Below are 14,608 nucleotides of genomic sequence, written 5' to 3'. Positions count from 1 at the left end.
CATACCCGCTGTCTGAGAGCTGAGGAGGGAGGTTTCAGCCTGCTTCAAGGAGGAGGAGGACCTGGGGACCCAGCCACGCCGAGCTATGACCCTCACACTGGCAATGATGCCCACAGTCCCTCTGCCTCCCGCCCCTTTCCCAGTGACCCCTGGCCTCAGCACCCCACAGAGGGCTCCCATGGCAGAACAGAGCTCAATTCCTTCTCAGACCCTTCCAGAAACACAGCGGGCAGGAGCTCACAGAGTCGGCCAACGGGACACCACCCCCATCTCCGTGCCAGGGAAGTGGGCTGAGCAGAGCCCTGGGGACCCCCTAGACTGCCCGGCACTGCCCGGTGAGTCCCCATCAGCCACTCACAGAGTACCCGAGGCCCTTCCCATCCAACCGGCTCAGCTGTGCCCCCGGCGAGTGGCAGGACCGGTTGGGTAGTGGCCGTGTCACCCAGGAGTCTGCCCAGCTCCCTGAGCTAGTCCATGTGCAGAGGTCACTCAGATAGCCAAGAGGACTGTGAGAATCCTGGAAGACCTGGACCATTGGGCCAGGTGTGCAGGCTGGTGTGGAGCACAGCTCCTCCCTGGTCAGGGGCACCCTGCCCAGGGGGACTCCAGGCACAGGACAGGTGGGCCCAGTGAGCACAACCCTGGCAAGAACCCGCCGCTCTGCTCATCCTTCACCACAGGACCTATCCCCAACCTGCCCTCCCGTCCAAGCCACAGGGTGACGGGTTGGGGCACGGCCTTCAACAGCCCCGAGCTCCCAGGAGGATCTTGGGGCGGCTGGGGGGTCCCAGGGCAGAGGTCCAGCTTGGGCAAGGATGGAAAGGATTTGGACACAGAAGGGAAGGAGGACCAGAGGTGGGGGAGGGAGGCCCACGGCCTCAGTCAGGGAGAACCAAGGAGGTACAGAAGCAAGAGCAACAGTGGGAAGGGGAGGTGAAGGGGAGGTGGGGGAGGGAAGGCCACAGTGCGCAGGCCAGGTGGATGCTGGGAGGAGAAGGGAGAGAAATGTCACCCCACCCACTGCCCCTCTTGGCTTGCTCAGAGCCCAGACACCACCCAGGCTGAGCCCCTGGCCTCGCCCTACACCTGAGCTCCCAAAGGACTCTCTACAGCTCTAGGCATGGGGAGGCCATTCCCCAAGGGCCCTAATTCCAGGCCCTGGTGCCCCACTCCATTGTGAGACCTCCACCCAGAGGGTTAGAAAGCTGGGCACCACTTGGCTGTTGTTCCACCCCAAACGTCCCCGCCAAGGGCCGGCTACACCTGTGCTTCCCCCGAGGCCCCCACAGCAGCCAGAGAAGGCTCAGATCTCCAACCAGACTTCCACACACCCTCGGTGCTGGCTGAGCCCGCCACTCAGCACCCCCCGTCCCAGGACACCCCAGGTGCTCTCTGATCCCAGCACCCCCATCGTGTAACCCCTTACAGCCATCTGTTTGTCTGACTCAGCAGTAGGTCTGTCTCTGCCAACGGTCTCTTACTTGCTGGGCACCCCCAGACCGAGATAGGCGCCGGTGAGAGGGAATGGCCGTGCTGCTTCAGGGGCTCAGTGTCACCCTGAGTGTCTGCGCCCGATGGCTTCCCAGAGCCCCTCTCTTCCCCGGCGAAGAGTCCTCTCTGGGAACACCCCAGAGAAGGACTGCTCCAAGGGAACACACCGTCCTTTCTGGGAACTCACCAAACGGCAGCAGTGTTGATGGATGATCAGGGTGGGGGCTCTCCTGCCCCTGACCACCCACCAAGACAAGGCATGGGCACGGCTGGCAGAAGCCAGTGCTGGCCCCACTCACAGAGGAGCCCAAGGCCCAGGGAGCAGAAGCCCCTTGCTGCAGCAGCCTAGGGCACCCCACTGACAGGGACTGGCCGGGGCTGGCCAGCACCCACCTCGGCACGGACACGATGGTGGCCTGCCCTCCCTGAGCCCCTGGCATCCTGGCCGAGGAACAGGTCTGGATCCTGCTCTGCCCCCTTGGGGCCCCACCTGGCCATCCACCACATTGAGAGCTAACGGGACCGAGCAGGACAACCCCGAGCTGCAGGCCTCGTGCCCAGGGCAGGGCCCACCATGGGAGGCCCCACGTCAGGAGGCAGGGAGGTGCTGAGGAGACTCCCAGGGCTTCCCAGGCATAGATGGATGTCCATCCCCATCTATAGTCTGCAGAGAACCAGCAGGAGGGCCCTCAGAAGCAGGGGGACACCTCCCACTGGGGGCAGGTGAGGGCACCGTGACTGGCATGAGGGTCTTTAATCAGGACAGCCTCCTGGGCCATGCAGAGTCCCCAGCCAGGTGAGCCAGAGTCAGGCCGCCACAGAGCCCCTGGCCTGGGATGCCTTCCTAGAAGGCTCAGGGGCTGATACCTCAGGGGTTGGATCTGGGCAGGCAAGGCCCAGGGGTTATCCAGACCTCGAACCACAGCACCCCAGAGGTAACCCCTACCCCTCTCTGAGCTCATAGGGTCCATGTCCACCCACTTCCTGATGCTCCTCCCCGTCCCTCCCCAAGGCCAGGCCAGAGAGAGACAGAGGTAGAGGGCAGGGCCCAGTCCAGGTCAGGGCGGGGGCAGGGCAGCCCTGACCCGGTTCTCTCCTTGAGACCTTGCGTCACAAAACCTGCTGTGCTCATCCCGAATGGACTCTTTCTGTCCTGTTGCCAAGCGTGGGCCCAAGAACCTGCATCACTGTGCAGATCTGAGGTTCCCACAAACCAGATGGGGGCTGGGCCACTCGTGACCCCAAGACCCAAATCGTGGATGAAAAAGCCGTGATGGAGTCCTAGCTGTTCACTGCACCCTGAGCTGGCTCGGGGCTGACCCCAGGCAACAGGGCCACGCACCCCGGGGGCACCAGCCTGCCTATACCGTCACCCGTCACTTCCCAGACGCCCACTCCTCACATCCTGGCAGCGGACGTGGGGCTGCCCTGACCCCCACTGCATCTTAGTTCAGGTGCCTGCACCTTCCTCTCCCAGGTGTGCATCAGAGCTGGTGCACGAGGGCGTTAGTGCCCCTCTGCAGATCTGCACATCAGGCTCAAGAACAGAGAGGAAGGCACCAGGGGCTAGGGTTTAAACCCACAGCCTGGCTGCTCTCTGGCTCCGGCGGGTGCAGTGCCCACCTGCTAATTAGGAGATCAGTTCTTTCCTGATCTTTTAGGATTTCCTTCTGTCAGGTGAGAAGGAAAATCCGAGCCCTCATGACACTGAGCAAGGCAAAGCCTGAGTTCAGATCCTTACACAAGACACATCCTTGTGTGCTCTGCTCCCAGAGGCAGGGCCTCCCAGGACTAGGGCCTTGAGGGACCCTGTGGTGGGAAGTGGGGGGTTACACAATGAAAAAGACCCCTGGGGTCCATGGCCGACCCTGTTCCCTGGCTCTGAAGGAGCAATGAGTGAATGCGTGTGCACACGCTCCCCTGGGGCACACGCGGCGGAGGGGACACCCCCAGAAGGCAAGAGAGCATCTGGTGCCGGATGCTGTGCCCGCTCTCCTTCCCGCCCCCCTCCCCCGAATCCCCAGGATCTAATCATGAGACGGTGGTGAGCACATCACCCAGAAGGGACCTCGGGGGCCCAACAGCCACCATCCCCAGGGCCGGCAGCCTGAAAGACCCCACAGTCCAGGCAGAGCTCAGCCTGACCCATAGAAGCCAGGACATGAGGAAATGGGGCCCACAGCCCAGACGCTGGCCTCCCCTGCGCTGCCCCGTAAGTACCAGAAAGTCTGACATCAGCCTCAGCCACCAAGAGCCAGAACTGCCCAGTGCTGCCCGGAGGGCCCCTGCCAGCCAGAGTGCACCCACTGCACACAGAGGAGCTCATAGCCTCACCGGTGACAGTTCGGGCTGATCGGCCCTGTGCACAAGGCTCTGAGCTGGGAGCTGAGGGACTGGCCACGCCAGTCCAGGGGGCACAGTGTGGACCCAAAACAGGCCAGCATTGTTCCACAGAGTCTGGAATGCTTCCCTTGGGTTGTCCCCCTCCCACTCCCCTGCCCTCCTTCCCTGCACCCTCCACCCCTGGCAGCCAGCCCCTCACCCTCCTCCCTGCAGCTCCCGGCCCAGCTTCTGTAAGCAGTGCTCCTGGCCAGGAGGATTATCAGTGGTGGGGGGTGGACCAGAGTCCCCAGACCCCCTTCCTCTGCCTGGGTCAGCCCATCCCACCTCCCCACTTCACCTGGCACCCCAGACCACCAGAGGGAGAGGCCACTGGGGGACTAACCCTGGCCACGGGCGAGGGGCCCAGGGTTCAGATGTGGGAGGCCCACGCTGGAGGGGGGTCTCATCCACGGGGGGAGGGCACCTTGAAGCAGGCTGAAACCCGCCCGGAGAGAGAGGAGGCGGCAGAGCACAGAGCCAGGGCTGCGTGTGGCGGGAGGGGAGGAGGCGGGGCTAACCACGAGGCTGGTGAGGTGCAGAGACGCATGCTGGGGCCAGGAAAGCCTTTCCGAAGGGAGACAAGAGTGGGCACCCCAATTCTGCTTAAGCTTTGGCGAGAGAGCCAGCAGCTACCAGAAGGATTAAAGGGAACCAAAGATGGGGTCCTTCTCAGGGCCTGGCCTGCACAGCTGCCGCGCGGGAGAAGCCAATTCTTGCCAAACCGAAAAGATGGGGACGTTTCCAAATGAAGCCCCTCACAGACCACCCGCCGTGGGGGGCTGGCCTCTCACTGATGACTTTCGTTTGGTTTGCTTGTTTTGTAACATCTCAGATCCACAGAGGGGGGAAAACGTTGGAAGGACCCAGCTCTTTCTGGCTGAGACTGCAGAGCCCACACCCCGTTTCTCCCGGTGCCCTCGCTCCCCTGCGCCCTGAGCCCACGCCTATCTGACAGCGGAGCGACTCCCGGGCCCACAATCCATGGCTTTCTAGAGGCCTGCGTGGAGCTGGCCCCCGGGGCTTCAGCCCCCTGTCGGGCTCAGAGAGGCCCAGATGCGGGGCATCTCCGAGGGAGAGAGCCCACATTTGCATCCAGGAGGCCAGCATGTCACTGCCACAGAAAACCGGTCAGAATAAATCTGACATGCACCCGCGGGAGCCTGCTTCCTTCCAAGAGAAGTCGCGGGGGGGGGGGCTTTCGTTCCGGGGTCTGCACCCAAGAGCTCCCGGTGTGAACCTCCTAATCTGGGGCCAGCCTCAGCCTTTAGTTTCCAGGCCTGGTGCTCCAAGGTCAAGACCTGCAAAGGCTCTCACTGGCTTAGCCCAAGGAAACGATCTCAGACTCAGAGAAGGTCACCGTTGAAACCATCTTACGCTTTTCATACGTTTGTCAAATCTAAATGCAGTTGTCCCGTGAGCCAAACATCCTACCACTGCAGCTGGGTTTCTAGAGTTTTCCTTCACCTGTTTTGCTCCCATTCCACGATCATAAAATCATTAATGGCAGCTGCATCTGCCCAATCTGCCGGCAAGGTCTGGGGTGCCCCGGGGCCTCTGCTCCATCTCCTGACCTTGGCTTCCCTCTTCTGTCCAGAAACTGTAACGGGCCGTCTCTGCAAAGGGCACTTCCCAAGAAGCGTGGGCCCTGTGTGCCGAGTCTCACCAGGATAGCCTGGAGGTGAGGAGGAACGAACTGTCCTCACCTTTGGACGGAGAAAGGCTCAGGGAGAGGCAGGGTCCACTGGGCCCCTGCCTGAGCGCCAGCTCTTCCTTCCTGCCCTCCAGGACCGTCTCCTCCAGCTTCTGCTTCTTCTCCCAGAGGGAGTGGCAGGGAGAGCAAACTGGGAGCCACCCCCTCTGGGGCAACAGCAGAAGGAGGCTGAGGGGAGTGAAGCCGCCTCAGGAGGAGGTACGTGCCGAGATGCAAACCCTCACTCTCCCAGATGCCCCCACGGACTCCCTCCCAGGGTTCTACAGCCTGTCTGCTGGAGGAGCTCCACCCGCTTGGAGCCGGAGGGCCGTGCTCTGGGTGCATGGCGCCTTCCGTGACTGGGACCCTAACTGTCCCCGCTGGGCATACTCCAGGATGGCCAGGAGCCCTCTCGCTCCCTCACGCACTCTGCTTGGGGAGGCCAGCCCCGCGGCCTGCCTCGGCCTGGGGATCTGGGGAGCTGCCCTGGCGGCGGTCGAATTGTGCCCGCAGCAGTGCTCCTGCGTAAAAGAGCTGGTTCCTTCCCAGCATGCCGTCCTCGACCTCACCAACCTTCCTACTAAACTGAACAGGGGGGGCCGGTCGTAAAACGGGTCCCGGCCGTCGCACAGCGCGTGCTCCGGAAAGACGTCGTCCTCCAGGTCCTCCTCCTCCTCCTCCTCCTCCTCCTCCTCCTCCTCCTCCCCCACGCTCTGCTCCTCGGCAGGCTCGGTGGCGTCGGAGTCGGGGCTCGAGAAGGTGGGGGAGGGGGTGAGAGCAGCCATGCGCTCGCTCATGCATGTGTTGAGAAGAGGGTAGCTGTTGCAGCCAGAGATGACTGAACTGAGGTTAGTACGACAAGACAGAGAGAAGTTAACACCAGCTACTCGCAGGGACGGACGGGGGGCGGGGTGGGGGGGGGCTTCTGTTTAAAACCAAACACACAAACCATCAGGAATGTTGCTTCAAAGACAAGAGAACCAAAGTGCACCCCGTCCCCAGGCTTGGAGAGAAACCGCACGTATGGTCAGTGGAAGGCTACGGAAAGTTCTGGAAAGCACCCGCTGGCATGATCCTGGCCAGGTGTGGCTGAGGTTGTGTGAGGACCGGGTGACTCACATTCACACCCGTGGACACGTGCAACCTGGCGGCCATAGCCCCTGGTGGCAATGTCGAGACCCCCTCCCCTCCTGGTCTCCCAAATTACAGGGCCCACTGGCCTGTGGACAAGAATGGCTGGGGAGGTGCCTCAGACCCAGGAAGGACGAGGACAGGGGAGTCAGGGTGGAAAAGGGCCTCTTGCTGGGGTCCCCCAGCCAGGGGTCTTGGCCTTGGGAGGAGGCCCATTCCCTGCCCCACCTTCTCTCTCTCTCTCTCTCTCTCTCAGCCCAGGGAGGGAAGGAGGCGCCCACCTGCCCACCAGCCGGAACCAGGGAAAACGGTCGTAGAAGGGGTCTCCGCCAGTCACCACGTTGTCACAGTCCTCGATGACACTGGAGGGCACCTCCGCTGCCCGGTCGTACATTTCCCGCATCAGGTCCAGGCGCTGCCTGGCGGGTTGGGGGGGGGGGTAACAGACATCACCATGGGTGGAGCGTGGGGCAGGCCATGCCTCCCGCCGGGCCAGCAGGCTCCGCCCAGCTCTGGCAGCAGCCTGAGGCTCAGTGTGATTTGCTGACGGAGCCTCCTCACTCCTCAAACTCAGTCAACCGTGAGCAAATTCCACGTGAGCAAGCGAGGCACCACTAAATGGCCTCGACGCTGACCCAGGGACAGCGAGACGACGTGAGTAGGCAGACCGGGCCTGGAACGGGAGGCAAGGGGACCGAGAAGGCCTGCCAAAGCCCAGGTAGGGCAGCTTGGGGTAGGGGATCGTGTCGCCAGGCCCTTAGAACCCAAGGGAACAAAGGGCAGATTGGCGATCGGATGTAGTCATAGAAAATATTTTTAAAATGATTATCCCCAGAAAAACCAACACATTGTAGAAGAAAGAGAATGCAGTCATTTCCCCCTAGAACTCAGGAGTGACAGGAACGTGGTGCTCATCCTCACATGAGTCCCAACATGGCCCCAGGGACGGTAGAAAGGGGCCGTAAGCATGGGCCCTGGCTCGCACGAGTCAGGGGAACACATGTCCCTGCATGTGTCCGCGTGTGAACAAGCCATACCAGAGAGGAAGGTGTGCGAGTGTGAGTGTGGTGGGGTGTGTGGGGTTGGGTCTGGGGAGGACTGAGAGCATGGATTAATGACATCTTCTGTTCTCCGTAGTTGACGACATCGTGACATCCCTGGGGCCCGCCAGCTGGGTCAGGCCGTGGACAACTCATGGGTGAGCCAACCTGTCACACACAAACCAACCCACACACCCTTACCTCTCTCACACACCAGAGCATCACCCTTGCCCGAAATCTCCCGACGGTCAGGCACATGGCAGCCTGGGCAGCCCTGTGCCCAGAGCCCACCAGGATAGTTCCAAGTGGCCAGTTCCCATGGATGGCCCTGCCCGCCGAGGCCTCGCCCAACTCTGCTCCTTCTCCCTCCTGACTCCCGGAGCCCTCCCACCGGCACAGCCTGCCTCTGTGCGGAGCCCCCACGCCCAGGGGACCACAGCAGCATCAGACTTTCCTCTGATGGCATTGACCTCTGTCTCACTCAGTCTCTCTCCAGATCGAGTCACACATTACAGCGAGCACGTGGGGAGCATGGAGGTGGGGCAGTGAAAGACGCCTCTCACAGCGACAGCTGCACTCCCCATCTGACCCCTCCAGGTACCTCCGAGCCCCTCTGTCGTCCTGCCTGGGATCCCTTGGGCCCTGAGGTGGAGAGGCACCCTGCTGAGCTCTTCTGAGAGCCCAGCTTTGCTCTGGAGACTCCCCACCCACCTCTTGGGGCCTGGTTTGACCGTGCTGGCCCTATGCAGCCCCCACTGCAGCACCGCGAGCCTCATCCCCCGTTTCCTCCACGAAAGCCCACCGAACCTCACCACTGCGTCAGCAAAGGGAGAATGCAGCTTCTATAACTGCACTTTTCCTTCAGATTGTAAAAGCCACTGCAGCAGGAGAAACACCCCCCTCGACATAGGAGCTCAGAGGGCATGCCCCCCCACACCTGAGCTTCTCCAGCGTCCAGTAGTGGGTGGCCCCATTCTTCTGGTCCTGGACCTCCACGGCCACAATGGTGCGGGGGAAGGGGCGAGTCTCCCGGTCTTTGGCGGCCTCGGGGGGCAGCAGATCCGGTGGCAGCGGGGAGTAGAGTGTGTCCGTGAGGAGGACGAATTGGAACTGGACCTGTAACATGGGGGATGATGGCGGCCGTCAGCCCTTCAGTGGATGGAGGCCAGGCCCCAGAGCGCTTCCTTCCCACCTCTAGGCTGCACTGGAGCCTTTTGAATGGCAGCCGGAGAGAAAGCTGAGGCCACACGCCAGCCCGGGTCTGTCCCTGGGCCTCCCTCTCCCTGCCCCCCCACTCTCAGGGCCCCAGGTCAGGGGTGACAGCTGTGCCCTCCCCCAGCGGGGCAGGGATGCCCAGCACTGGGTCCCCCCTGTGTGCGTGTGGCCACGGCGAGCGGGCAGTGGGGCAGGAGCCCACCTTCTTCTTGAGCTCGACACTGATGGCATTGGCCTCCTTGAGGAAGATGGCGTTGCCCCACAGCAGGTCCCGCAGTGACGTGAACTGGTACCACTTCCACTTGCGGAAGGCCCAAAGCGCCAGCTCACACTCTCTCTCGGTCCACTGGACTGTGGGGAGAGGTGTATGCAATTGTTGCAGAAAGGCCGTGACACCCCACTCTGGCCACGGCCCGGGGCTCTGTGTCTGGACCCCCAGTGTCACACTGACTGTTCCGGGCACTCAGAAAGAAGGAAACCGGTGGAAAGTTCTGCCCCAGGGAATGGCCTGAAAGGCCCAATGGGCCCCAGAGAGGCCACCCAGAGCCAGAGCACTCGGAGAGGCCGTCAAGCTCAGAGAGGGCCGTGGCAACGCCCTTACAGACATGGGGGGCCCCCGGCAGGGGCAGGGGCCTGCGGGAGGACGGCAGGAGGGCCAACCGGGGCTCAGCCTCATGCCCTGTCCCGCTCACATGCCTCTGCCCCCCAGGCCCACAGGAGGAAGGACACGGGGACACCGGGATGGGCCTGTCTGGGCTCCCAGGCTCGGCCCCTCTCACCCAGTGCCCCTGCCCCAAGGGAAGGAGCCTCATCAGATAAATGGCTCCACACAAGGGCATGCCAAGGTCATGTCTGCACAAAGGTACTGACCAGCTGACCACGGGCCAAGCTGGACATGAACCCCGGGTCTGTTTCCGCCCCTTCTGCCCTGCCGGCGGCCCCCCTCGTGCCCACAGCAGCTGAGGTCAGCAGGTGGGCCACCTGAGTTAACGCTCAGAAAGGGGGTCCTGAAGTGAGGAGCAGCACCAGCCTCATGCTGGCAGGATGGGAGAGCAGAAGCCACACCCTGCCCGCACCACCTCCCCACCATCCAGGCTGTTCCTGCCAAGACAGGCCTGCGTGCCAGGGCCCAGCTGCCTCCCTGCCGCAGCCCAGCCCCTGCTCCCCAATCCTGCTGCCATGGGCACCTCCCAGCGACAAGGAGGTCTCTCCCCAGGTTGGGCCAGGGGCCCCAGGGCGAAGGTGTGGAGCAGCGTGGGGGCTCCTCTTGTCCAAGACACCTCCCCTGTCCAAGGCCCACGCCCCATCCACTGAGAGCCTCTCACCTTCATCCTCGGGCTCCTCCTCCTCCTCGTTCACCTCGGGGTAGTACCTGGAGTCCATCTGCCTCTGCAGGGCCTCCAGCTTGCTCTCGTAGTCCTGGCCACGGGAGAAGGCCTGTGGACCCACGCGGGGACCGGACCCCGTCCCCGCCCTCCCGCCTGAGCCTCCCTCTGTGGGCCCCAGGGCCTGCACCACAATGACGGCTGGCTGAGCGGGGACCCCGTCTCCTCACCCTGCCCCTGGCCCAGGGCCCAGCGGCCGCCCTCACCAGCCTCTGCTGCTCTAGCAGGTACGTGGCCTCCTCCCGCTCCCGGCGGTACTGGTCCTCTAGCTCCTGGAGTCTGCAAGAGCGGGCTGGGGTGAGCGAATACAGTGGGATGAGCGGCAGGATGGGCACAGGGACCCTGGCTTGGGCCTCACCTCTGCTCCATCTCCTGCTTCATGTCAATGCCCTGCTTCTCCAGCAGCTCTCGCTGCGCAAAGGCCCAGTCCACAGGCTCGGCGGGCGTCTCCGCACAGGGCGTGCGCTCCCGCTCCTGCCTCGCCTGCTCAGGGTGGTTGAACCGGAACACGTGGCTCTTTCCCATGATGATGCGGTTTCCTGGGGGACAGCAGCCAGGCCGGCAATGTGGCGGGGGGCTGTGCCCTGGGGGTGGCTTCCAGGGATGGGGGCAGGGAGGAGGAGGGGATAGCGGGGCACACGCGCTTCCTCCGGTTGGCTCACCCCAGGGGGGCCACCAGAAGCCACCCCAGGTCCCCACTCTGGACCCACCAGCCACCTGACCCGTGGCCCAGGACCTCGCTGTATCCCCAAATCCACACCCTCCGTGCCTCCCCATATAGCAGCCAGCGATGTCTGCTAAACAGTCCTGGCACTTTTCCAACAGACGGTCCTTTCCCTACCCAACAGGGGCCACTGCCCTGGCGATCCTGACCCTGTGCCCTGTCTGTGGACACTCCTCCATCCCCCAGGGGCAAGCATGGGCTCGAGGGTCCTTCCCTTCCCACCTGCCTCCCCAGCTGCTGGAGCATGACAGGGGCCTGCTTTTGTGTGCCCGGGGCCCCCCAGAACAGATGTGTTCACTAGACCTGCAGCATAGCCATACCTGACCGCAGGATACTGGGCTCCGTGACTTTCTTGCCATTGACATAAGTGTCTGCGCCCTCGCAGGGCTCCAGGGTCACCACGGCTATAGGACAGACGAGGGAAGGCTAAGAGGAGGACTGTGAGGGACTGTCATTCCGGGTGGTTGTGCCCTCTCTGACCACACGTGCGGCTCGGCTCACCCAGCCACCCAGGTGCAGCCCCCATCAGGCCTGTCCCCTCCCTGCTAGCTGCAAAGTCCAACAGCTGGCAGACAATATCTCGTTTGGGCCCCACAGGAGGGCCGCACCTCCCACACAGATGAGGAAGGAGACGCCCGATGGAGGGGGCACGTGTGCCCGAGTCAGAGAACCGGGGGGCCATCAGGGTCTCCAGGTGGGCACGGATGGGAAACAGTGGCTGGCCTGTCCCCAGGAGTCCCAGAGCCCCCTGGAGCTTAGAGTTCACCCACCCAGAGGAGGGCAGACTTTGGGGACAGCATTCTGGGAGAGCCAACGTCCCCAACACTGTTTAAGGCAGTGACCCTGAAGTGTCCTGGTCACAGTGGGCTGCGGGCCAGACGCTTTCCAGGGAGCACACCTGGTGCTGGGGGAGCGTGGGACCTGTGATGGCACAGGGACACAGCGGGGCCTTCCCAAGAGGGCCACATCCAAGACAGGCAGTGGGGACAGAGGTGGGCAGGCCGGCTGGGTAGTGGACAGACGGCAGCTCCAAGCCCAACAGGAAAGAGGGGTCTAGAAGTAGCTCTCCACACTAGATCTAGGCTCATTCCCACAGCTTACTATCTTCCTGCCTAGGGAGACCCCCAGCCCACTCCAGGTGCGGGGAGGGGACTCCTGGATCCGCAGCCCAGCACTCTGAGCCCCTATTCCCTGGAGCCGCCTCCCCAGGGCTGAGATACCTTCACTGCCCCCTCGGGAGTCACTCCGGAAGACGCAGTGCTCCTCCTTGATGAAATGCCCGCTCAGGACAATGTCCTGCCGTCTCTCTGCATCCTCACGGCCCACTCTGCAGGTGAGGGGGGTGCGGTCAGCACTGGCTGGACCCAGTGCATCCAGGCCACCGCCCCCGGGCCCACCCCTGCCCCCCAACAGGGGAGCCTGGTTGGGCTCGGTTGGGAAACGCCCAGAGTGCATGTGGGCAGGGCCTCAGGGGACGCCCCAGACGCAGCCCGGCCTGGAGAGCCCCATGGCACAGAGTGGCCTCAGCCTTGTGTCCAGCAACAAGTGTGGGCAGACAGTAGCGTTCCAGAAGACGCCAGGCTCGGCAGCCCCTCTTTGGGGGAAGCCTGACCCCTGCGACCCCCACCTGGTGATCCCATCCTTGATGTAGTACAGGAGGCACTCAGACATCAGCGGGTCCTCGTTCAGGTTGACCAGATGTGGTGTCTGGGGAGAGAGGAGCCTGGTCACCTCTCCTGGGGAGGCATGGAGGCCAGCACTGACCACACACCTGACCTCTCTCTCCTCGGGGGCCAGACCACCACCAGCCCGAAGTTGCCTCATGGGGACACAGTGTCCTCCCAGCCCTGGCTTCCCTGAAGAGGGGCCCAGGGAGCTCGGAACCTACGTAGGAGGCACTCAGGGGGAGTTGGGAGCCCAGGGAGGTGCTGGGGGCTATAGGGGAGCCCTTGGGTCTGTAGGGTGCATGCTGGGTCCCGCAGGGACCAAGGCACCAGGCTCTGGGTCCATTCCTCCACCCTAAAAGGGAGCTATGGGACTCCATTCAAACTGAAGCACCCAGGAGCTGAGAGCCCCAGTGGACCTGTGAGTCCAGAAGGATTAGGATGCTGCTGGGAAGGGATCTGACCACCAGGCTGAGGAGCAGAGGCTATGAAAGAAGTCCCTTCAGGCCCCCCAGCTCAGGCTCCCTCCCATCCACAGGCGTACCCAAGATGACCAACCTGTCTGAGCACTGCCCTCAGTCACCTGCCCCTTCCTGGGCAACCCCACAGGCTTCGCCCACTGGGGCCCTAGCCACATTTCCTGAACTCAGGAATGCCACTCCACACCGTGTCCCAGGCCAGGGTCCTACAACCCAGTGGAAGCTGGGACAGCTTTCTTGGCTTCCCATTGGGCACCTTAGAACAAGCAGCCTCCACACCAAACTCCAAGTCCCCCAGTGCCCCACCACCAGTCTGCAGGACTGTGACCGTTCCCATGTTATTAGACACTGGGGACAACCATCCCAGCTGCCCCTTCCCCTAAGCAAGGAGAGCCATGCTTGCCAGAGTCCCAGGAATGCCCTCTCAGGAAGAGGTATCCTCAGATGCCCCCAGGGCAGTGCCCAGACCAGGGCCATCAAGAGGGAATACTATTGCCTCTGCCACCAATGGCAAGCCTCCAGGGTGCAGGTGTCCCGAGGCCACCTGCCCCCACAGCTCTGTACACCAGCCCTGGGGTATGCCCTCCAGGAAGGGGCAGAGGCTGAGAGCCCAGGAACAGTCCATCCCAAGTGAAAACTACAGGCCGATCCCAAAGGGCTATGAAGCAGCCTACCACCTGCCCCCCAGCGTGCCCCAAGTGCGGAGCCTGCCCACATGGCCCCCTCCTGTCCCTGGGCCTTAGCTCCATGGCCTAGAGCTCACGGGGCAGAAGCAGCGTGAGGAGCCCAGCCCCGCACCCAGGGAGTGGCCACTGGGCTGATGAATGTATCACCCAGCACGCACACTTCCCTCCCCACGGTGTCTCCAGCGGCACGAGGGCACTCCACATGCCTCTGGCTTCAGGTCCTGGCAACACAGAAGCCCTCTGTCCCAAACAATGCCCGGGGGAAAGCCAGCCACAACAAAGCTGCTCTAGGGCAGGCAGGCCCGGAGATTCGATCTACGGTCAGAGTAGGCTGTCACCACCTCCTTGGAGGCTTCCCAGCTTGAAACTTGGCTCCTAAGAGTTCTAAGGGTCTGGCACTCTTTGGGGGAATAGGGGTCCTGGGTCCTAGAATTATCAAAGAGACTTTTACCCAAACGCTCATGCTACAGCCATCTGAACTGCCAAAGGGGTTGGCGCTCGGCTCCACGTGAGGCCCCACTGACAGGGCCAGGTCTGCAGAGCGAGCTGGGACAGGAGAGGAAGAGTCCCAGCTGGGACAGCCAGACCCCACTCTGGCTGAGCTCCAAGAGGGCAGTGCTGCCCACTGTCCTGGCTAGCACAGGCTCCGGCGGGTCTGCACCCCCCGTCCTACCAGCGGCACCCTCCTGGCTGAGCAGGGGTGGGTCCCAGCCCTGGCCTG

General features: G+C 63.0%; 1 protein-coding gene across 17 annotated transcripts in view; it reads right to left on the bottom strand.

The window, feature by feature from the left end:
• KIF1A (kinesin family member 1A) overlaps positions 1-14,608 on the bottom strand; it is a 70,063-nt gene that overhangs the window by 30,331 nt on the left and 25,124 nt on the right. For 12 of the 17 annotated variants that reach the window (XM_080799626.1, XM_080799627.1, XM_080799628.1 and 9 more), the window contains 9 exons: positions 12,686-12,765; positions 12,279-12,385; positions 11,379-11,462; positions 10,693-10,873; positions 10,541-10,613; positions 10,275-10,368; positions 9,152-9,300; positions 8,672-8,850; positions 6,976-7,113 (listed from right to left, as the gene is read on the bottom strand). In XM_080799626.1, coding sequence (XP_080655752.1) covers positions 6,976-7,113; positions 8,672-8,850; positions 9,152-9,300; positions 10,275-10,368; positions 10,541-10,613; positions 10,693-10,873; positions 11,379-11,462; positions 12,279-12,385; positions 12,686-12,765 — 1,085 coding nt within the window. Of the gene's footprint in view, positions 1-6,136; positions 6,407-6,975; positions 7,114-8,671; positions 8,851-9,151; positions 9,301-10,274; positions 10,369-10,540; positions 10,614-10,692; positions 10,874-11,378; positions 11,463-12,278; positions 12,386-12,685; positions 12,766-14,608 lie in introns of all 17 variants that reach the window. The other 5 variants (XM_080799613.1, XM_080799622.1, XM_080799623.1 and 2 more) reach the window with 2 other exon arrangements.

Source organism: Martes martes (assembly GCF_963455335.1).
Source record: "Martes martes genome assembly, chromosome: 3".
NCBI classification, from domain to species: Eukaryota; Metazoa; Chordata; class Mammalia; order Carnivora; family Mustelidae; genus Martes; species Martes martes.
This window is presented reverse-complemented; position numbering and strand designations above follow the sequence as displayed.